We start from the raw sequence: 22,012 nt of genomic DNA on the forward strand, positions 1-22,012 counted from the left end.
AGAGAACGAAAATGAAGTTTAACCAGCAATGATTTGCATTTTGCCAATGAATGATGCACAAAGGAAAGCCATCTTGCTGTTCAATCATGAAGCACCATGGTTACAATTCCACACATTATAGCAACATTATCATTGTCAACTCACACATAAGTTCAATCTTCCATCCATACTGCAGATTCCTCCACAAATGCAGTATCGAGAACGTTTACAGAGACACATGTACAGACTCAATGATGCTACACTTGAGTCCCAATCAATTATTGTATCCTTTTACATTCTTGCGACTCAGAACTCCCTATCTGGGAAGAGCATGGGAGCAATTAGAGACCAGATGTAGAGAGCTGCTGTGGCCCACCCCGTCACAATCCTGACCCACACAGAGGGCCACCCAACATCAACAAGCTTACCACTTTCACCGATGGAGGTGGACCAGCCAGTCAGAAGCATAGCCGAGTACATGCTGGCAAGAGAGAAAATGAGGTGGAAGAAAGGATATGAGTAGGAGATGAGCTTCGCCTCATCCTTCTTCCTGTCTTCCTGCTGCTCTACCTTGTCAAAGGGAAGCAAAGGCTTCTCAGAACCTACACCAGGTTGAACACAGGAAACTTCAAGCACATGTCAAAAGCCATCTAAAAAACTAGAGTCAAACAGTGAAGTAGGTCTACGAATCAAAGACTGAATACTGACTGGCACGTGGTGAGCTTGGAGGTGAGAGCAGAGATGTTGAAGAACCAGCACGAACGGCGGAATAGACAACAGAGAGGACGGTAGTCAGCAATCCCAGAGTTAGACTTCCAGTTGAGACAGCTTTTGAGTGATTATGGAGACCATTGCACTCGTAATCCCTTGGTTCACTAGAGAGCCCACTGTAGCAGAGGTAAGTGCAGTATAGTGAGATAACTGATGCTGGCAATAAGCTGCCATTTACCTGCATGCACCAGCAGAAAAAAAATGTCTCAAATATGGGAAACATGTCTATATGAATGAACTATCAGCATTACAACAATAGAACCACCATAACAACAATAGAACCACCATAATAAAGATGAAGGAGGCAAGAACTATCAGCATTAGAACAATAGAACCACCATAACAAGGAGGATGGAAGTCACTTAGCAGTACAACACCCTTCATAAGCAGCTTCATCGCATTGAAAAAACACCTAATTGTAGATGGCTGATAACATATCATACCATGAGTTGCTTTGCTTCTCCAAGCTACCTACTCCTGACTACAAGAATATAGATTTTGCTCTACCAAACATTTAACAGCTGAGAATTGCTGTATTTTGGCCCTATTTCATGCAATCCAACACAACCACCACCACAAGATGAAGATAATATTTTTACAGAAAAAACAAAAAAGAAGAAAGATGGATAGATTCTATTAGAAAATGTCCATCTCCTGTATCTGATTAAAGTACAAAGAAGTCTCACTGTTCTTTTGGGAATGGTGTGATTCTTCGATAATTCTTATAGCTGGTATCTAAAATCAAGATCATTTGACAACAAGACCAACCATCACTTGAAACCCATTAGACAGCAACATCATCATCACTTTAAACCCAATTTTCACCATGCCACCTTTTCCAGCACTAGACACCTAATTATCAAAGTTGACATGATAATATAACTAAAATTGATTGCATCACTCTGGAAAATAACTATAGGCTGGTGTAAATTGAGGCTGAAGAGGCCTGAAAAAAAGGTGCTATAAGTCACAGCAGATCTCAACCTGCGCAACACAAGGATAGAGGGAGATCCCACCGATAAATTCGGTCAGCTGAAACAGTGTAGAGAGATAGCTGAAAAGTTGATTACATGATGAACACCAAGTACCACAGTAGCGCTGAAGAGCCAGCCATACTCATGTCACCCAAAATTCCATGAAAACAAATCAGCTGCAACGAAACTAGCAGCAATAGGCAAGGAGATCAACTGCCCCATGAGTCTGAATATCAAATTTATTAGTTGAGCTTTCAAAAGTTACAACTAAAATGCTTCTTACTTCTTCTGGGACAGCCCTATTAACTAAAGCCCACTATTTTTATATTTACAAAGAAAAAAGAAATTGTGACTTAAGTACAAAAATGAAAGAACATATTGCACTCTTAAGTAAACTAATATATGATGTCACTATTTTCAAAAATTCAACAGTTATTAGCAGTAAAAACTTCATAATAGTTTGCCCTCCAACAGCCACTAAAAGAAAGAGACAGACACTGTCTTACAGATGAATGTGTCCTTGGGTACTAGTTGAGCATCAATATTACTGTACTGTCAATTGATCAAGAAATCTAAAATATGAAATTGAAAAGTGTAGCAACCAAATCTGGAATTGGAAAAGTGTATGTATACATTTATGTTTGATAGAATAATAATATATCTCAGGCATTTCAGTTTGTTATCCTCGACATCTAGTATCTCCAACATGTTATAAAAGCACTTATTTTCTTCATCCTTAGATGCTCAATCAACCCACCTAGCATATATCATTCTTTTTCAGCCTATCTCATTTCAGCTACACATGTATGTACTTTCTGTTAGCCAGACAATTTACATTCTCTAAATCATGTGACAGTTGCATAAACTTTTAAAAATAAAATGCTTAAATTATTATTTTTATAGAAGTAAGATATCACCAAAGGAGTTAAATAGTTGTGAATTAAATTGACTGATAACTAACTACTGTTTTAGATGTTCTAGTCCGCTAGTAAACTAAAGAATACAGCATGGAGATACTGGTAAACTCTACTAAGAAAGAACGAGAACTTCTAGATGTTTTTCATGAGTAAAATCAGCTGAAAGATGGTGAGTCATGTTTTTATCCCATTACAGGAGTCCTGATACCAAATAAAAACTGTTAAGACAGGACAAGGATATACTACACAAAAGAACAACAATTGTCCAAATTATTCTTAAATAATCAAACTCCTATTATGGTTAAAATTTACATCATACTACACTTAATGTTTCTGGAAACTTAATAGTAAAATCATTATACCTTTGGATGCAATGCAACCACTGCAAAAACCAAGACAAGAATCAATGTCAAAACAATAAAAAAGGTGTTGAGGCCACAATCATGTCCCGATGGAGTGAACCAGTGAAACAACAGTCCTGTAAATGAGAATGTGGTCACATAGCAAACAAGAGAGACAATGAACAATGCCATGTACCTGCAATTGAAGGATAATGGTTAAGAAATCATTCAGCTACGCGGATAATAATTATTATAAGCCCAGAATCGATTGCTACTAAAGAGCAATGTAAAGAAACATCTAGATAATTATACATACCAGAATTGCTCATCCTTTGAGACCCAACTGTCATTCCATCCATGTACAAAGTCCAACAAGAGAACAACCTGAACCAGAAGAAACAATCCCGACCCAAATTTTGATATTGTCTCTGCAATAAAAAAGTACCAATGTCACTGAGTGCCAAATTCATCTAGCATAAAAGCTTCTAGTTCAAATTAATATATCATATAAGTTTTGTATACATACCTATAAATATCTGAAAGTGCATGTATACCCTCACAAATTTACTATTTGTGTATAAACCATTACAAATTATTTCTTTTTGCCTGTCTACCCTGAGGTCAATAAGCCATCTAATGCTGTGAAGAAACAAGCTATTTAAAATTGAAATAACCGAAATACCCTTGACTCAAAAAGGTAGATGTGCCAAATAGAATAATTTATAAGGGTATACGTGCTAGCAAATTTGCAAGAATATACATGCATGTTCAGATATCTATAAGGGTGTATATATGTTTGCACCTTCTTCTCCTGGGACAGAATAGAGAGGGAGAACCCAAGTGTTGAATGATTGTGCATCTGAAATAGAAAGAGGTGCAAGTGGCAGTGGGCCCTATGGCCTTGAACTCCAAGAACTTTCGGTACTAAGGAACCACCTTATTGGAGAAGGAGAAGCAGTGACCACAGAGCTATACCGGGAGCTATAGACTAGGGGTAAACTAAGTTAAGTGAAAGTAACTGAAAGATAAGATAAAATAAACAAATCGATAATTGTTTAATTCGTGAAGGATCTTCTCTTTGAGTCACATTCTAATAATTATACATCTCATTACTAACTAGTATACAACCACTTGCTTCCCATGATGATACCAGTCACTGCCTGTCTTCCACTTTTCTCTAACAGTTGCAACAATCAATTCCTATTGTTCTTCCCATTTTCTACATCCTATTTTTCTTCGTAACCACCCACGATCCACATCCACTGTGTGATCTTTCCACTAGGTCGATGGTTTAATCTCCACAGGTCACCAGATCTGATTGGCCTTAATTCATGTACTTAGTACCTCAGATAGGCCACCTTTGCTTGGCCTATACTCCTGATTTGCACTTCTGGCGATAATTTGGCCGACATTCTTTTAGATGTCATTCAGCGTATTAGTCATCACATGGCCATTTTGATTGGTTGTCTTTCACTATTTCCTTCAACTCACTTGGCCTGTCTATGTGGCACAATTTGAGTAGTATTCCGTCCATAATTTTAAACATAGCATTCCAGTTATCGGCCTCTGAGCTCATCTTGCATAACCAATTCCAGATGCTCAGTCCAAGAATCTTTAATCATTGCTCTAATTTGATACTACCACGTGGTTGCAAGTGCAGTAATCCTTGATCATCAATATCGGTCAGGATGTGATGAAAGCAATACACACACACACACACACACACACAAAATGCTAGTTAAACTAACATCATCGAGCAAACTGTGACATTGAGGATAGACATGAAATAAAAAAATAATTTATAATGGCATATACAAAAATAGTAAATTTTTAAGCGAATACATAACCTTCAAATATTTTTTAAGCATATAGATGCCAAAAAAACTCCATCATATAATCATAATATGACACACTAAGCACTAAGACAGACTGGCTTCTTGCTTGTTTGTCAGTTTAAGTTTAAAAAAATAATTGCCACCTCCAATGGTGCAAAAAGGACAGAAAATTAGCCATCATAAAAAAAAAAATCAAAAAAAAAAGAGGAAAAAAGAGAGAATGAAAGCAAATCCCACCATCTTTATAACTTTATTAAACTTCTATGGACCGGTGATTTCAAAAATTTCAGGAACTTAATATTCACTAACTAGGAATCATGAGAGTGAAAAAATGTCAAAAATCCAAGTCAAAATATCACATAAGAACCACAAGGCAAAAGGATAAAATCTAAATTCCCAGTCTACTAAATATATTTGGTCATCTTCTGAGCCGTTAAGGCAACAACTACCATTAATAATTTAATATACTCCTATGAAAGACATCCACATCTAAGGGTCTTATCTTCTGCAATCGGAGCTATCCAGGAATTCTTATCCCGGTTACAATTCCAACTCCATAAGATTAACTCGCACTTCCACCAAAATTTGAGGCCCTGCCCTCACCTGCACCATCTATATCCTTCATTTTCACCATCTCAGACCACAAGCCATAACCTATTACTTATCCTCTATTGGTGTGACTTCTAAGATTCACAAACTAAACCCGTTATGCCTTTTCTTGATCATCATTAAATCCATTCAGTCCTAGTCAACTCACAAATTGTATAAACTTCACATCTAAACATGTCCAACTTGACCGTTATCTCGATTGAAATCTTCCTTTGCCTAGCTGAAGAAATAATCGAAACAAAATTATCACAGTTTTTTCAATTTCTGGATAAGTGAAGTTAATATCTCAAAACCCCGATCAAGGGGCGCAAAAACTAAATTACATGCAAATCCTCTATTTTTGTCTTTCTTTTTTACAGTTTATGGGGTACGCTTCCAATCAAAAGAATTCCACTAAAATTAAAATTCAGTGCAAAATCTCACCATAGAAGCTGACGAGGCCATTTGGAACGAAGAACATGAGAATCACCAGCACGCACCAGCACACGATCTTCGCCATCCATCCACCATGGTGCAGCCGATCGCGTGGATCCTTCTGATCCTTAATCCCCACCATCAGAACGGCCAGGATCGTAAAGAAGAGGAAATTCCCGAGGCTGACACGAAGCACAGCATCCGTCTCGAACCACTCCCTATCCGGCGTCTGATGGAAGTGATTGATCCCTGCAAGACCCCCAATAATTCGAAATCCACCACCTAAATTGGATCAACGAAGACGAATAAGGATCAACTGGGATTCTAGGGCTTACAGGGCAGTTTCTCCATGAGGGGGGCAGCAACCTCGCGGAGGATCCAGGACACGATAAGGGAGAGAGCGAAGAGGCCGCAATAGGCGATGCGGGCGGAGCGGCGGCTGATCCCGCCAACAACCGACCGGCACGCCTCGCAGGCGCAGGCCGCGCAGCACGAGGCGAGGCACGACGCTGCCCACATCTCCCCTCGAACTCCTCTTCTTCTCCTTCTACTTCTTCGAGATGGCAAGAAACCCTAATCGCTTGATCTGAGAAACCCTAGGCCAGAGGGAAGTAAAGAAACCGGTGGGGAAAATCGCACCTTCGCTCCCTTTTAACCAAAGGAGAACGGGAAACAAAGGGTCATCGAAAGGAAGAAAGTCCCGAGAGACCGAGAGAGCCGGGGCCGGATTCCTAGACTTTAAAGTCGGCAATCTCTGGCGACTACCTTGTCCGCGGATTATGGGGAGGAAAATTATTTAAAGACTCCTAATTGAATACTAATTATTTATAAGTTCAAATAAAATTGCTATCCATTATTGAGCATTAAATTACTTATGAGTACCTGAATGTCATTAGATTTACTTACAGTTGGTTTGTTTGTGGCCGTAAATGGAAATAAATGGTATTTTTTACTCAATTTTGACAGCATGTACAAATCAAAACTATGTGGTCTCTCTTGTTGATTGCCAATTAATGGAAGTTCTTGAAGTACAATATTATGTGGAAATTTGTTCAATTTTTCATCGGTGCGTTTTGCTTTCTTGATTGGATTATTCAACCTTCTCTAACTTTTATTCTTAAGCTGACTTCCATAGTTATGTCTCGTATTAGCAAAAACTTCTGAAATGTATTTTGGCAGAAATCCTGATAGAAGCGAACGATCACTCCTGTACCTGAATCGGATCAGTATGAACTATTAGAGTTCTTTCGACAAGAAGCATTTTGTTGGCGATACATGAAATAAGTGTTGAAAAAGAATATTAGACCAACTACGTTAAGAAGTAGATAAGTTTGGGTGGGACAGACCATTCATTCAATGTGGAGGGTGAATGGTCACTAATTGACATTTTTTATATGGACGGAGGATGGAGGAAGGAGTGAAAAACAAAGAAATTTGATACAACCATCAAAGTTTCTACTTTGATATTGCAACAAAACGTGATATTTCAATGCAAATGTATCTGTACTCAGCTAAACTGAAAAATCAAATGTAAGAAAGAAGAAAGAGGTCCTTCCACAATCCAATCCATTGGTTCTTTCTTAGAGTAGAGATTGTCAGGAGCCTTGGGCTAATTTTGTTCTGCCGTAGTACTATCAAAATTCTACAACAGAACCTGCAGCATGGAAGATGGTACTTGTTATTTATTAGTAGTTTGTAAAAGATTTCTCAAACTAAATGAAAGAGCACTGCTGTTCCAAGAAGAATTTAACATTTATTGATACTCAGAAACAGATCCTTGTCCAAATTATGCAGGATTTGTTTGTAGATTGATGAACAATTGAAACAGCTGGAAACATCAGCCACAATTCCGCTAAATCATTTCTTTCATGTCTGTCAATAGAAATCCTTCCTCAATTATGTTATTCTTTGCTTCTCATGTTGCTTGGAATTTCTGTCTTTTATGTTTCACCAGGTCACCATACATCCTCCCAATCATAGTGGGCACTCAAGTCATTGGCGGTAATGTAAATCATATATAATTACTACACTTGAAACCCCAAAATATCATGGCTCATTGTGTAAAGAAAGAAATGCCATACGATGTCATGAATCTTCAAGTTAATCACAAGTTAATGGAGAATGGTAGATTGGTGAAAAGGAGGGGAACACGGGGTGATAATTTAATTGAGAAACAGTGGATTGATCAAAACAGATAGGACAGTACACCAGGAAGAAGAACAAGATTTGAGGAGCCATCACCCTTTGAGGCATTGACATTCATGGTAATCCTGGCTAAAACAGTGCTAGAGAAACACCACAATTGTTGCCAGGCACCATGGACGCTTCTTCTTTCTCTTCTTCTTATTCTTCTTTTCGGCCTTGAAATTTTCTGTTTCAGAATTCAGAATCCTTCCCCCAAAAAAGGGCACAGGAAGGTCAAGGTAATAAAACAGATTCAAAGGCATATTATTAGCTCACATGGAAAACCCCAAGCCATAGGAGTTGAAACTCAGCTGCTTAGGAGGAAAAACCAAAACAAGAAAAGTATGTTTTGCTTATAATTAATGAAAGAAAAATGAATCCTTTTTGTAGTGTAAGTGGTTCACCCTGCATTATCAAACCCGAGTGTGAGATAGTTTATTAATGCCAGCTTGCCGGAATTGATAAATTTCTAGAATTTTTTTACCGTCTGATAGCATTGGCACCCAAGATTAAAAAGTATGATACATTACTCTATTAGTGGTTGACAGCAAATTCACCTCAAATGTGGTATACTGACACACAACGAAGGACATGTGCTTGTCAAGGGGCAGTTTCACTTCACACTTTCCAACCCCTCCGGAGGCAGGTGTAAAGTTCCACACGTTTCTCAGATGATTTTTCTGTGGTGACCCACATATACACTTAAAGCGGGGGAATGGCTGGTTGTTTGAACTGAAAATCAAGGCATCTTAAAATGCATAGACAAATCCATCCACATTTCACACAATGCTGGCGATAATTTAACAACCTGCTTCCACATTGCTGCATTTTGCCTGTGACCTCAGCTGTTCTGAACAATTGCTGAGAACAGCATCTGATTAATATCCTCATCAGCATTTTTCTCATCTCCTGAAAAAGGCTATCTTCTCAGTCTTCTTAACAATATTTTATGTCAACAGAAAAGCTTATAGGTGCCCTTACCTGTCTTTCCTCTCACTTGAGCTGTCCACTCATCAATAACCTGTGAAAATGAAAGTGTTAGTTGAGACAAGTCGCTGATCTACTCAAACTACATGAAACTATGAAACTATAGTCACATAATTTTTTTTTTTCTAATTCATTAGTCCTTTTCCCAGCAATGTGGCATCAGCAACAACTTTGGATTTTTGATATACAAAGTGTTAGTGAGGATTTTTTTTATTTGTGAGATAATATATGTGAAAATTATTATTTGTCAGAAAATAACCACAATTCTTCAGTACAGTAGAAGCATAAACAACTATAACTTAAATGCAATTTGGTCATCATGAATAGTATAAATTGCCAGATGTCTCGATGTGAACATTTAGTATGCTTAAAATTAATTATATAGCAATAGGTAGTTTGTGGAAGGACCAGTGTCTAGATAATACATAGTTTATTGATCTCAAGTTTCACCCAGAAAGTCCACGAATATGTGCAAGTTTTGCGGTCTTTGCTCCAGCGAGTTCAATTCTAATGTGCAAGAAATTCCATTGTCATTGGGTTAGCTGAATAATTTTAGTAGGAAAACAAAAAAATGCATCAAAACATTCTCACAACTTATAAAAGTTGGTAGAGAATTTGACCTAATGTAACTATAAATTCTAGCAGGTTAATTTGCATAAAAATGTTATAGGAACTCCTCATTTTACATTTAGTATTGCAAGCTACCATTTTATCTGGTACTGACAATTCCTTGCGGTACCAGCTTTTCAAGACAATGCACTTGACTTTTATTTATGGTTGCAATTCTTTAGCACAACATGGAAGTGCAACAACAAAGGGTCAAGTGAAACTACAGGTCTTATGAACCATGGACTGAACCTTGGCGCTTAACCAGCAAGGTACAGAAAAGAACAATATGGGGCCATACTGTCCTCATCTGTACTAGACGTGTGGCAGACAAGCTTTAATCCTTGCAAGGAAACAGTACAAACAGTTGAAAGTTTTTCATCTAACAACTCTAAAAGGACCAGGCAATGTTTCTCCACTGCCTCCCATTGAGATAGAAAGTGTTGGGGCATTAAGCTTATGTAGGAGATTACATAAGTAATTATTAAGTTTGTTGCATTGGGTGTACATAAGAGATTACCTAAGTAACTATTACGTTAGTTTATCTTCTCTTCAATAGTTTCTACTAATTATTCCAGAAGAAAAGGATTATTGAACAAATAGCCTAGACACAAGGAAACATAAAAGCATCATCTTCAGAAAGATAGGCAGATCTAGAAGTTACAAGCATCCCAAGTTGTTTCAGTTGGTCTCACTTTTCAGAACTTAAAGACATAGTTAACAAACTAGCTTGCCAAGTTGGTGAACTATCTTGTGTTGATACAAGAGACCAGCCTCAGCCCCACCTTTTGTCAAGAATATGACCATGCTTCCAACCATCCTAGTTCAATCTCTCAGACAAAGAAGTATTAAGAATACACTGCCCCAACAAGGAAATTAGAAGTTAATAACTGCTCTTGTTAAATATAAATAGTCAAAGGCTATAAATCAGTTTAGTTATCGATATGAACCATAACAGATAATCTTGATCCTAAGACTATCGTTAGTTGCTAGGTGTATTCCTGAATAGACTAGGAATCTCATTTTACCATTACTTTGTTATACTACCAATGGCAGCATCACGAATCATTTCAAAGAAATGATGATAAAATTACCCAGGTCAACTACTTGGGGAAACACCTCTAGGCTTTGAACTTGGAATACAACTGTAGCCTTTGCACAATTACAAGGTAAACTCCAACGCCTCCATCTTCATCTGATGTTCCCAATGTTACTAAAAAAATATGATACTCTTGGTTTAGGTTTTGCTCTGTAGTTTCTAGAAAGAAACAAGAAAAGTGAACCAAAAAGAGCAAAAAGGTCAAGGTCCAACAATGTTCTCACCTGTAAGATATGGGAGGAAGGTAGAAATAGCAAAAGGTTCAAGGCAAATAAATCTGAAAATTCACTTGAGGGAACATCTAATTATTCTGCAGGATCAAGTTGACTATTTGTGATAGATGAACCTCACAAAAAAGAGTGAGATAATTTGCATTTTTCCAGATGTTTGTTTCCAAAACTATATATCGAAAAGTTATATTCCAGCATATTTAAAGGTCAATATAGTTCAAAGTAGAAGCGGTCTTTATCTGGGATAGCAAAACATGTATGCTACTGCTTAGTGCGAAGTTAACCAACAAAAGATTAACCAAAGCTGTAATAGAGTGGATAAGCACGTAATCAAATAGGGAAAAAGGAACACTGGAAATTGGTGGATATAAGGACTCTCCAAGCCAAAAACAAGGGTCAACTTAGTAGCTCGTTGAAGCAGATAAATCTGCAACACACCAGATTTATATGGAGAAAAAGAAGTCAGTTGCATTTATCAAAACATTCCAATATTTTTACTCTGTTTTCCTTTCTAAGACCTGGTTTAAGAACTTTATAATGAAGAAAAACAAGGCTAACACAACAGTAAGAGTAACAAAGCTAACACAATATTCCATTATTGCTTTATACTTAATGGGCAGCTACAGATTAAGCATTGGAATTCAACATTTCCTGATACAAACATCCAGGTTAACATTGAGATCTAAAAGAACTTACAACTTTTAGCATCTGATACTGACACATATATATATTGAAAAAAAGTATGCAAAATTTTGCACTGCAACGACAATGTGAAATTCATGATACTATCGATCACATGCTTAATATGTATGAAAGATATTGCATAGCACATGTTTGCCTTTTATTCCTTCTGAATAACAACCTCACCCTTTAGAAACTATGTACCGGCTACATTTTATAAGCTAGGCACTTATTTACACCATATATACTAAATAGAAAGCAAAAGGATTTAAAGTACCCATGTCATTACAGGCCTGATTCTAGATGATCATGGCAATCCTATTCCCAACCACTTCAATCCAAGTCATTTAAAGCATAAGCTCCATAGGCCCTGGTTTTCATTTTAAGAAGCAACAGATGGAAAAGAGAGCTATAAAAAGAAGCCTAACATAATTTATTACTAAGGAGAAACAGTAAAGAAATAGAGTACTACCTGATTTAAGTTTGTATATGCAATGTCATCAGATTCACTTAAAAGTGGCAGACCAGAAGATGCAAGCAAGCGTTGCAATGAACTCCTCTGCCCTACCAAAATTGTCCTCGCTTTGTCTATAAGATCCTGCTAGTCAGAACAAAGTTTATATCTGCTTGCAGAAATTCTTGCCAAAACGCGTGCAGCATAACATACATGGAATTACATTTAGCAACAAGGCATATATAGCAGTGATTACTTGTTTAATCTGAACATTTTTTGGTATGAACATTTTTTACAAGGATTGCAATGATGCATTTACTAACAGTTATCCCACCTGGCCTAGTTCACAACACGAAAATGTTTCTCCTATTAATGTTTGTATGTTAAATTATGTTCGTTCATTTCCTTTTAATAAAGTTCATGACAACAGGTTCCCTGGTACTTATCATTAGAGAAGATTCATCCATCTTATATCTTCAGCATGAGATTTCCCGCTCAGTCTAACCTGTATCTGTTCCCTGACAGTCTAAATAGAGACAGAGATAATCAAAATCAGCTTTCTGGATGATAGTCTCTATTATAGGAGTCCTTTCCATAAATTTGGACATCAAACCATTCCTATGCAAAGGTTTTATATGGAACTTCCCAACAGAGATCATTTCAGATTTCGATACTTCAAGTCCCAACCAGTAGACTCTCATATACTCTTGGCTTTTACCCTCCATAGTTACCCTGTGACTCTGATACCCATCGGATGAAGAGCCAAAGAATAATTTTCCTCTAATTCGGATGCATAAAAGATGATTGTGACTCTAAAAATTCATTTGTCCCTTTTGCATTGCTATCATAGAGCACCCAATGACTTCCTGTAACTTTACATGCTTGATGCCCATTTGAATAGGTAGCTTTGCTGATCCAATGCTCCATGAATTGATTTAGCCCCTTGAAATAACTTCACTCCTCACTGAACTCCTAGCCATTGTTAATGGCCCAAACAATAACACTGTCTTCTTCACTAAATGTAGCTTATCGGAGTTAACCAAGAAAAATATTCAGGAGTAGCAGCGAGGGAGAGATTTAAAGAAAAAAAGGAAGAATAAAAGTTTGCAATTCTTCTTGAACTAAAATTTAGATGGAGAAGTAAAGAAAGAAAGATAATCCCTTACCTGCTTTTCTGCGAGGAGCTCACGGCACAGTTCCTTGAGAGCCACCAGCTCCTCTTGGATCTTCTTCATCCGAGCAACGATCTTACAAGGGTTTGCCTGCAGACCAACCGACGACATCCAGTTCAAGAACCACAACACCGCAAAAAAGAAAAAAAGAAAAAAAAAAAAACCTAGATTTCTTTCTTTCATTCTTTCAATTTCGCTTTCTTCGGTTGAAGAATTGAGCAGCAAGGCTCCTCTGACCTCCAAATCCATGGATCTGGTGGATTGGCGATCATAATCCTCCGATAAACCCTTGACGGATGGACCGACCGGAAAAATCCTGGAAGTAGTTAATCTAGGGTTTTAAGGGAAAAAAGGGGGAGAATACGAACGTGGTCAGGATAGGAGCGCTGGAATTCGAGGTCGAGGTGGCGCTGTACGACGGCGAGGTCGCGGCTCGCTTTACCCAACACCTTCAACACCTCGTCCACCGCTTGGTGGTGCCGCTCCCCCATCTCTCTCTCTCTCTCTCTCTACGCCTTCTCTTGTTTTCCTCCCTCCCGCCTTGCGTCTCTTTTTTTGAAGTAGTTGAGCGGGCCGGAGCCTAACAAGACCCGTGAACCAACGAACCGGCCGCATCTTCTTCGAATGGGCCGGGCCGGGCCGGGCTCATGTCGGTGAACATAAGGAATTCCAGAATTGGCATTATAATAAGAGCAAAGTTCGAGTGGGTTATGGATGATGATATATAAAAAAAAATTGTGCATGAACCCTGTTCCTGCTATTCACGGTTAGCTTAATGAACTTGTGTCGCCATTGGCGGAGCTGTTGTATCTTTTTCCCCTTAAAGTCATTTGAAACAGATTTCATGCATGTCACGTTTGGTATATGCTTATTGTTTTCAAATAATTGGACGGATTTAGATCTCTTCTGAGAGCTTCTGCTAGATTTCATTTTCATTGGGCATGTGACATCTGGCACATTGAACGGCGTCATTTCTACGTATTCATATATGCAACTTGTCGGATGTAATGATACTTGTATCATTTTTCTCCCATGCTTACCTCAGGTAGGGTGTGACAATTTTGTCGGACCATATCAGCAATAGATTAGGTAAAAAATTTATCAATTTGAACGTGACCTATTTATTAAATAGATCAAAAATTTAAATTTAAATATAATTTATTAATTAAATAATTAATCCAAACTGATCAGGATAACCCGTTTACTACGCACGTTGAATCCAGTAAAATGGGTTAAACACATTGAGTTTTTAATAGATTAAATAGATTTAAACGAATTTAACAGATTAATCATATCAGATTAAATAAGATTGAAATAGGTAAAGTAGATCATAAATAAATTAAATAGAAGAAGTTAAGATCTAATATAATTAAATAGATCAAAGATCTAAATCCGAATCCCACCTGTTGAATAAACAAATTTGGATGGGTGTGTCTGTTTAGTATCCAAACTTATTTACATCCAACCCAAGTCTGCTTAAAGTAGATCGTTTGCAGATCGGGTTGATGGGGCCACAAATTGTCATCCCCTATCTCAAGATAGGTGGATATTTATGCTGGATTTCTTAATAAATTCCTGTTAACCTAATGACACACCATTTATGTATACGGGCTCCTCACCTGCCGTGGCTTGGGCCTTCTGTACCTGATAAGTGATAAGTTGGTTCTAACTGACCAAAAAAAAAGTGATTCAAACAATTTTTAATAAAAATAGAGGCACATAATGAACAATATAATACACTCTTCTCAAGTTGTTCGAACCAATTCGTGCCAGACTAGCTAGAAAATGGAAGCCTGCCGGGTTAGGAGTCTCGGAGTTTTTGATAGCCCGTTAAGCGAGCAGTGATGGCAACTCTTAGGTGTTATTTCCAGCTTTTCTTGAGCAAGTCACAGGTGGTGAGGTCTGATTAACATTTAAGGGCAAAATTTAGCAATGGTGCATTCATCAAAACAATTAAAATCAGAATTCGCAAGGCTCAAAGCAGCTACACCATATTCTCATTTCAAGAGGTGGACTCTAGCCACCTAAGAACTGCAAGGACACTCTGTATGTGATTTGAAGTTTGAAAGACTAATAAACATTCACCCAGCCACTCATCCAGAAGCAAACTGGTAACCTTCAACTTAGTAGATTGCATGTAAGCCACTAGCAGATTTCAAACATGTTCAACTTTTAAGCTACTAGGTTTAACATCCAGCAACAAGCCAACAACTATTGCTTGGTGCTTGACAAGCCATAATCAATGACTAACCTTCATTTCTCCTCCCATCACTGGCTTTGAGTTCATGAAAGTGAGCAGCATGCTCATCCTTATGATTAAAAAATAATAGGTGCTTCCTGTGGAGATTATTGTTGATGGACAGCTCCCTCAAGATTTTTGCAACAGTCAACTGCCTTGATCTTTTCTTTTCCTGGAGAAATACTGCATGAAGAGCATCCAGTTAATCATGCCCATTTGTTGTAGAATTTATCATCTTTCCAAAGAACTGACAATTTTCGCTACTAACAGTCTCAAATTCGCAGACCATGATAATCTGACAACTTAGTCAATTATGCTCTACATGATGTCGGTAATCAACTTAAATGTTCGGTGCCAATATCAAAAGGCAGCACAAAATGTAAATAGTGGAACAGGTGAGACCTGTACAATTTTTCCCAGCATAACAGTCAGATCCTTCTAAGAGCATGAATAAATTACTGAAAATGCATCATAATACATTAGATTATCAAAGTAATTAGGAAAGAATATTATCAAAGAGAGCTATATGTGCAATCTTACAACTAACCTCTTTGAATAAGTCATAGTGTTGAATTGCATCTCACTTCGTATTTTTTATAATACATTATTGCCATGGAGCTAAGTTTATATCTAGACATTTTCCTTGGCACTGAGTTCTTGGTTACCTGATTCAGTTCATAAAGCATAACACCAATCAAAATCAATTTACTGCCTACTACGTTTCCATGTGAGAATACGCATTTTTCCCAAGAAGACCACCTTTTTAATGCATGGTGTCCAAGTATCCTACAAGCGAGGTCGAACAAAAACATGCAATGAATAAAAGAATAGAGGAGGATGGGGAAAAAGGGATGATGGATGAAGGATTTGAACAAGTTTCTGTTGACAGAGATTGCAGCTCATTTGTAACAAATGGTTTCGTAAAGCTGAACACAACTGGATAAGGAATACTGGATTATGCTCAAGGTTTATTACACAATCTCCATATTTTTATTCAATACATGTTATGCAGCTGTGGCAGGAAGTTTAGTTTCATGCTTGACGAAACATCTTGATTCCTCCTCTGTGATTTCCTCTATTGTATTTCTCTATCGCTCTACTGGTTTTCATCTTAAGACATGTCTATGATCTACAATACAATTTTTTAGAAATTAACTTATGGAGTCTTCAACCCCTTCAACTACCAACTCTCTAAACCATAAAATATGGTGATTGGCATCACATATAGTGTTTCGTCAACTCATACCAGGAGGCTGTGGTAACACAACATAGTAAAAGCACATCTTCAGTACATTTCTCATTGTGAGTGCAGTTGCCACAAAAAGAGACCTGAAATCAACTTTGTTCTTTTCTAGGTCCATTGACCTATAAAAAAAAGAAAAGAAAAGAAAAGAAAAAAAAAGGGAAAAAGTTATCATGAATCCAAATCTCAACTAAAACCAACTAAAGACCAGCAGGATAGTTGGCACCTTCCACATAAATTAAACTGTAACCCATAAAATGGCAGCTACAGGTGGAACTGAGGAGGCTTAAAAACAACCACTTTCTGAAAATGTGTGAAACTTATCAAGTTATGCCTCTTGAAAGAAAGTTGATGCAACTTAATTGAAAATAAGAAGTGTCTGAGCAAAGGATGGTAGAGGCATCAATATTTCATGAATATGTGGCAAAACAAAGATAGGGCTAGAAAAAAAGTACACTAAGGGAAGCAAAAATGTAGAATCAATTGAGGATGACAAGGTGGACAATCAAATGATGTGGCCTGAACTTACGCAATATATATCTAAAAATTATACTGATGCATAAAATGACAGCTACAGCTGGAACTGAGGCGGCTGAAAAATAACAACTTTCTCGAGATGGGTAAACTTATGAAGTTATGCCCCTAGAAAGAAACTTGATGTAAATTACATGAAAATAAAGTGTATCTGAGAATTTAGGTGAGAATGGCAGAGATGACAATATTAAATGAATAAGTGGCAAAACAAAGATAGAGATAGAAATGAATAAACCAAGGGAAGCAAAGAGTGGAATTAAACGAGGATAACAGGGTGGATAATCAAATGATGTAATGATGTGGCCTGAACTTGTGTACTGTAATAACATCATTAAAAGTTGCACAAGGAGAATTGAAGAAGTTGGAACAACAGACACTTTGAGTACAGCTTACTGGCTCATACGACCCTATAAATGGACCTTTTTCTCAGATGCAGAGAAGTGTAAAATATGACAAGGGCATCCACATACATATAAACAAATGTTGTATTAGGCCATACAAATCATACAGGCATCTTAGAGACTAACTGCAAGGACTATGGTCTGAGGTCCAAACCCATGATCCGAGACAAAACAAATTGTGTCAAAAGCACCAATCAACAAAATTTGACCCATAAAGTTTACTCTTATACTTCATCTCCCTCACTAGCACACTCCTTAAAACATTTCCATTGCATTTGCATTATATTATTAGGCATCCTGCATGCATATCCATTGTATTCTTAGGCATCCTGCTCTTCCCAGATCCTTAAATACAAATCTATTCCCCACCCTCAACAAAATTTAACTTTCGTTCACGTCCTTGCATATTACCGAGACATCTCAAACATGCCATGGTTGTATTCTTAATTGATGGTAATATTAAGCTTCTAAGCATTTACTTTTGCCTCTCCTATAACAAATACAGACCCAGCATATCTTTTATCTTTTATGTTAATTAAAGCTGATGTACTGATTTGAATTCTTGAAAAAAATTCAATATTTTCTCATGATAGTCAACATTAGTTCTCAATATCTTGCTAGCTATTATGCATTGAATGACACCCTAAAAGTATATCTACAGTCCACCACCAGATGGACATGAAAATCATGAAACAAAGAAAAGTTACAATACATTAAATGAACTACCTAAATCCTTAACATCATGAGCATTCTGCCCCTTCCATGCCATGCTTCATATAGTATATATTACAGGATTAAGAGTCCCGAACAACTTTATTGCATATAATGATGAAGGCATTGCTTTACTATAATCCTATTCACTTAGAAGCAGTATCATGGATTTTGAGATAAACATATACAATTAGATCTGGTGGCCATAAAAACAGCAAGTTAGTGAAATATGTATCACCACGGGAATGATAAATGGACACAAGAGAGAAGATGGAGAGCTATAAGAAGTTCGAGTTTAGAGACAATCTGGGCAAACATTCATACATGAACAGTGAAGCGCACGACAATGCTAAATTAGTACACTACAGAGCATGCTACATCATTTCTTTACTCACTGAAATGTATTTTAAATAGCAATCACTTCACTGGGAAAATCAAGGTGGATTGCACATTAACATTTGCTACTCACAAACAAAACTATTCTATAGTTATAAAGAAAGACAACCTTACCGTGCAATGTAACATGCCATAATCTAGAATCTACACAGAAACTTCATAGAAGTATGTTCTCCAACATCCCTGCTTTCTTTCAGTCTAAGTTAATTAGTACTAACTAAATGAAGTTAGAAGAATCTAAGGTGTGAGGACAATGGAGCTATTAACTAGGCCTTTTCAAGATTCATGAAATAATGAAAACTTCATTGATTTTAAAAATAAGAATAACAAAAGGTGAAATCATGTCTTTAATGAAACTTCCGGGAAAAAAAAAACAATTTTTTGTCCCCTTCAATTCCTACTCATTCATTCCGGCTTTCCTCCTCTTCTTCCTTTTCTTATGCGGCTCGCTCTGATCATCCAACCCTCCCCCTTTTTTTTCATCATCATCATCCAAATTCTTCCTTTTCTTTCCACCGCCATCCCTTCCCCCCTGGTCCATCTCCCTGCTCCTGTTCTTCTCCTCCTCCCTCTTCTCTCCTTCTACCCCCATCTTCTTCTCATTCCTCCTCCCAAGATCGCTTCTTTCCTTCTCATCGATCGCCGCATTTTTGTTCTTATTCCTCTTCCCATCCTCTCCTTTCCACACTCCGCCTACATAATCCCCCTCCACCTCCGTCAGGTTTCCATCACCGCCGTCATGCAGCACATCCTTCTCCTCCTCCACGTCCCGAATCGCTCCGATCTCCTCCTCCGGCCTTCCTCTAGGGTTATCCTCTACCTCCCTCGAGTGGGGATCGCCGACGCCGCTAGCTCGCTTCTTCCTCCTCTCCTCCTTCTCTTCCTGCTGGCTCCCACGCTCCGGTCGCCGCCGACCACTGACCTCCCGATGGAAGTGGACGAGTTCGTCGAAGGCAGCAGAGGCGCGCTTGAGGTAGGCGGCGACGTCCCGGCGAGCGCCCGTCTCCGCGGCGGCGAAGCGGGAGAGAATGGCGGCCGCCTTCGAGACAGAGACCCGCTTCGAGGACGCCAGTGATCCCGTCACCGCCCTCATCTCCTCCTCAACCCCACCGAGGGAGAGAAAGAGGGGCGTAGGCTTTCTAGGGTTTTGACTGAATGACTGGTTTTAAGCCTTAAAAGGGAGGAGATGCGTGCACCATTAGTTGGCCGGAAATGGGCTCGATCCGGCCCAAATACCATGGGGCCGGGCCGACTTTCGTTGGACTATGAACTAGGCCCAAAAAGGGTTTATAGAGCTTAGCAAAATTCTTTGTGCACCGCGGGCGGCGTAGAAAATCCGACGTGGAATGCATCATCTCGTCCGATTGGTCCATATAGTCACTACTTTTTAATGTGCATTTAATGCATGCAGGTCAGCTTTTTTATTTAAAAATTTTGTATAACGAAAATATCTCTATTCTTTAAAAAAATTATGATATTCTATATCCATATTATGACATCCTACGCTCATAATATATAGATGTCACAATTTTTTTTTCTAAATAATAGAGGTATTTTCGTTATTCAAAATTTTCAAACGAAAAAGCCGATCTGTAGATATTAAATGCATATTAGAAAGTAGTTGGACAAAAATACATCTCTAATATTATGATATCTTAGATCATATTATGACATTCTGAGCTATATTACACTGTAGGATGTCATAATTTTTTCTAAAAGATGGATATTTTCGTCATATAAAATTTTTAAACAAAAAGATCGATCTGCAGGCATTAAATATATTTTGAAAAGTGGTAACTATATGGGCCAATTAGATGAAGAGGTGCACTCCACGTCGAATTTTCTACACTATCCGCGGTGCACAAAAAATTTCACGTAAAGTTTATTTAATATTTGGGCTAAACTTGGGTAATCATTGGCCTGCCTTGAGCTTGGACAAGCGCCAATACGGAGCCCAAATTGAGGCTCGAATCCAGCCCAAAAAAACTTATTTTTCTGTCCTCTTTTTTGCCCCCCTTAATCTTCCTATTTAACTCTACAATGATAGAAGGAAGTTGGTTACTTATATGCTAAGATTAAGTGAACTAACCTTTCCTCTTAAACATATTAGCATTTCTTGTCTACTACAACCATTCATTTATATAATTACTTGCCACATATCTTTAATCGAGCTTAGGCATGTCCAATTTTGGCTCAAATAGGTGATTTGGGCTGGTCCAATCGAGTTTGGGTTTGGATTTTTTAAAACTAACTGGGTTTAAGCTCCGTTAAAACTCGAAAAATATTCGGCATGGACTCAAAGAGGGATACGACCTGGCCCATTTTCAGCCTTATATAAAGCTAATCCGAATTTGATTATGATTTGAGGGCAATGGCCGTTGCAACATTCTAACAACCACTATAGCCATTAAGGTGGCCATCCCTTTCTCTTTTTTTTTTTTGATAATCAAATTTATTAAACCAATCTAGAATAAAAAAATAATCATGGGAATCAAAAAATAAAATATTAGAAAAAATAATAGGAACATCTAATGTGGTCATCAAAAGTGTAGATCCCATATAATTAGCCATATATATCACCATCCAATCCACGGTATTGTTTATCTCTTTATAAATATGTGTGACTTCCAAAGATTATAAGACTACTCTCATTTTCCAATAATCTTGTTGAAATGGATGAGAACCAACCTCAAATGAAGTAGATTTAGATAACCATTTATCAGATGTTATAGAATATCCTTCAAAAATAATGTAAACAGCTTTCAAAATTTTCAAAATATATAATAAACCTTCCTATGCAATGAAGTTCGGCCATTGGCACTACATTGTTAAATAACCGATTTCTCATACCGTAAGCAAACCTCCACTAGAACTACTTACAACAAATCCAATACTATCCATGTCATCATGATTCAATATACTATCATCAAAATTAATTTTGAGAAAATTGAAGAATGGCAGTTTCCAAAAAAACAGATCCTCCTAGAGAACATAGGATCTGCAAATAAAAAGCCACAATTTTCCCAGATGACAAGGTAGTTTTGAAGGCATGAACAACAATATATTCATATGCCTGTGTCGAAGTACACGTTAAAATTAATCTGGGATTTTGGATAATATTTTGAAAAATCCGATTATTCCTTCCCTCCCAAATTTAATAAGCTAGATAACACATAGAAAATAGCCTCGGAATGCTGGCACCGTTTACCTAACCTCCCTCTAACCATTTCTTATG

At 37.7% G+C, this 22,012-nt stretch overlaps 3 protein-coding genes across 5 annotated transcripts; all 3 read right to left on the reverse strand.

Annotated features, from left to right (window-relative positions):
* Positions 1-51: 51 nt before the first annotated feature.
* Positions 52-6,534, reverse strand: LOC105050753 (uncharacterized). The gene is made up of 6 exons (XM_010930889.4): positions 6,176-6,534; positions 5,850-6,089; positions 3,299-3,410; positions 3,004-3,178; positions 688-928; positions 52-581 (listed from the first exon to the last, which is right to left on the reverse strand). The coding sequence occupies exons 1-6, from the start codon at positions 6,357-6,359 to the stop codon at positions 286-288; spliced, it is 1,248 nt and encodes a 415-aa protein (XP_010929191.1). The 5' UTR covers positions 6,360-6,534; the 3' UTR covers positions 52-285.
* Positions 6,535-8,430: 1,896 nt separating this feature from the next.
* Positions 8,431-13,804, reverse strand: LOC105050752 (uncharacterized). Of its 2 annotated transcripts, XR_003801675.2 has the most exons (6): positions 13,622-13,804; positions 13,248-13,343; positions 12,100-12,225; positions 11,905-11,997; positions 9,006-9,045; positions 8,431-8,933 (listed from the first exon to the last, which is right to left on the reverse strand). XR_003801675.2 is itself a non-coding variant. In XM_010930887.4 (5 exons), exons 1-5 carry the CDS (start codon positions 13,742-13,744, stop codon positions 8,866-8,868), a joined length of 453 nt encoding a protein of 150 aa, XP_010929189.1. In that variant the 5' UTR covers positions 13,745-13,802; the 3' UTR covers positions 8,431-8,865. The 2 variants fall into 2 exon arrangements, 1 of the variants encoding a protein (XP_010929189.1); XM_010930887.4 differs by lacking the exon at positions 11,905-11,997 and having other exon boundaries at positions 13,622-13,802.
* A 1,561-nt stretch (positions 13,805-15,365) lies between these two features.
* Positions 15,366-19,934, reverse strand: LOC105050751 (uncharacterized). 2 transcript variants are annotated; one of them, XM_073242643.1, is made up of 2 exons: positions 19,179-19,934; positions 15,366-15,675 (listed from the first exon to the last, which is right to left on the reverse strand). In XM_073242643.1, the coding sequence occupies exons 1-2, from the start codon at positions 19,868-19,870 to the stop codon at positions 15,600-15,602; spliced, it is 768 nt and encodes a 255-aa protein (XP_073098744.1). In that variant the 5' UTR covers positions 19,871-19,934; the 3' UTR covers positions 15,366-15,599. The 2 variants fall into 2 exon arrangements, with proteins under 2 accessions (XP_073098744.1, XP_073098745.1); XM_073242644.1 differs by lacking the exon at positions 15,366-15,675 and having other exon boundaries at positions 19,060-19,934.
* Between the last annotated feature and the right edge of the window lie 2,078 nt (positions 19,935-22,012).

The sequence above is a fragment of the Elaeis guineensis genome, chromosome 8 (genome assembly GCF_000442705.2).
Source record: "Elaeis guineensis isolate ETL-2024a chromosome 8, EG11, whole genome shotgun sequence".
Taxonomy (NCBI): Eukaryota; Viridiplantae; Streptophyta; class Magnoliopsida; order Arecales; family Arecaceae; genus Elaeis; species Elaeis guineensis.

Excerpts from the sequence above, each read along its gene's own strand:
- LOC105050753 (XM_010930889.4), bottom strand. The coding sequence starts at position 6,359 with ATGTGGGCAGCGTCGTGCCTCGCCTCGTGCTGCGCGGCCTGCGCCTGC. Across the intron at positions 6,090-6,175 it reads CCTCATGGAGAAACTGCCCT|GGATCAATCACTTCCATCAG; the intron begins GTAAGCCCTAGA and ends GGGGTCTTGCAG. Across the intron at positions 3,411-5,849 it reads TGGCCTCGTCAGCTTCTATG|AGACAATATCAAAATTTGGG; the intron begins GTGAGATTTTGC and ends TTTTTATTGCAG.
- LOC105050752 (XM_010930887.4), bottom strand. The coding sequence starts at position 13,744 with ATGGGGGAGCGGCACCACCAAGCGGTGGACGAGGTGTTGAAGGTGTTG. Across the intron at positions 12,226-13,247 it reads AGCTCCTCGCAGAAAAGCAG|GATCTTATAGACAAAGCGAG; the intron begins GTAAGGGATTAT and ends TCTGACTAGCAG. Across the intron at positions 9,046-12,099 it reads CATATACAAACTTAAATCAG|GTTATTGATGAGTGGACAGC; the intron begins GTAGTACTCTAT and ends TCATTTTCACAG.
- LOC105050751 (XM_073242643.1), bottom strand. The coding sequence starts at position 19,870 with ATGAGGGCGGTGACGGGATCACTGGCGTCCTCGAAGCGGGTCTCTGTC. Across the intron at positions 15,676-19,178 it reads AGGAAAGCCGGAATGAATGA|TATTTCTCCAGGAAAAGAAA; the intron begins GTAGGAATTGAA and ends CTCTTCATGCAG.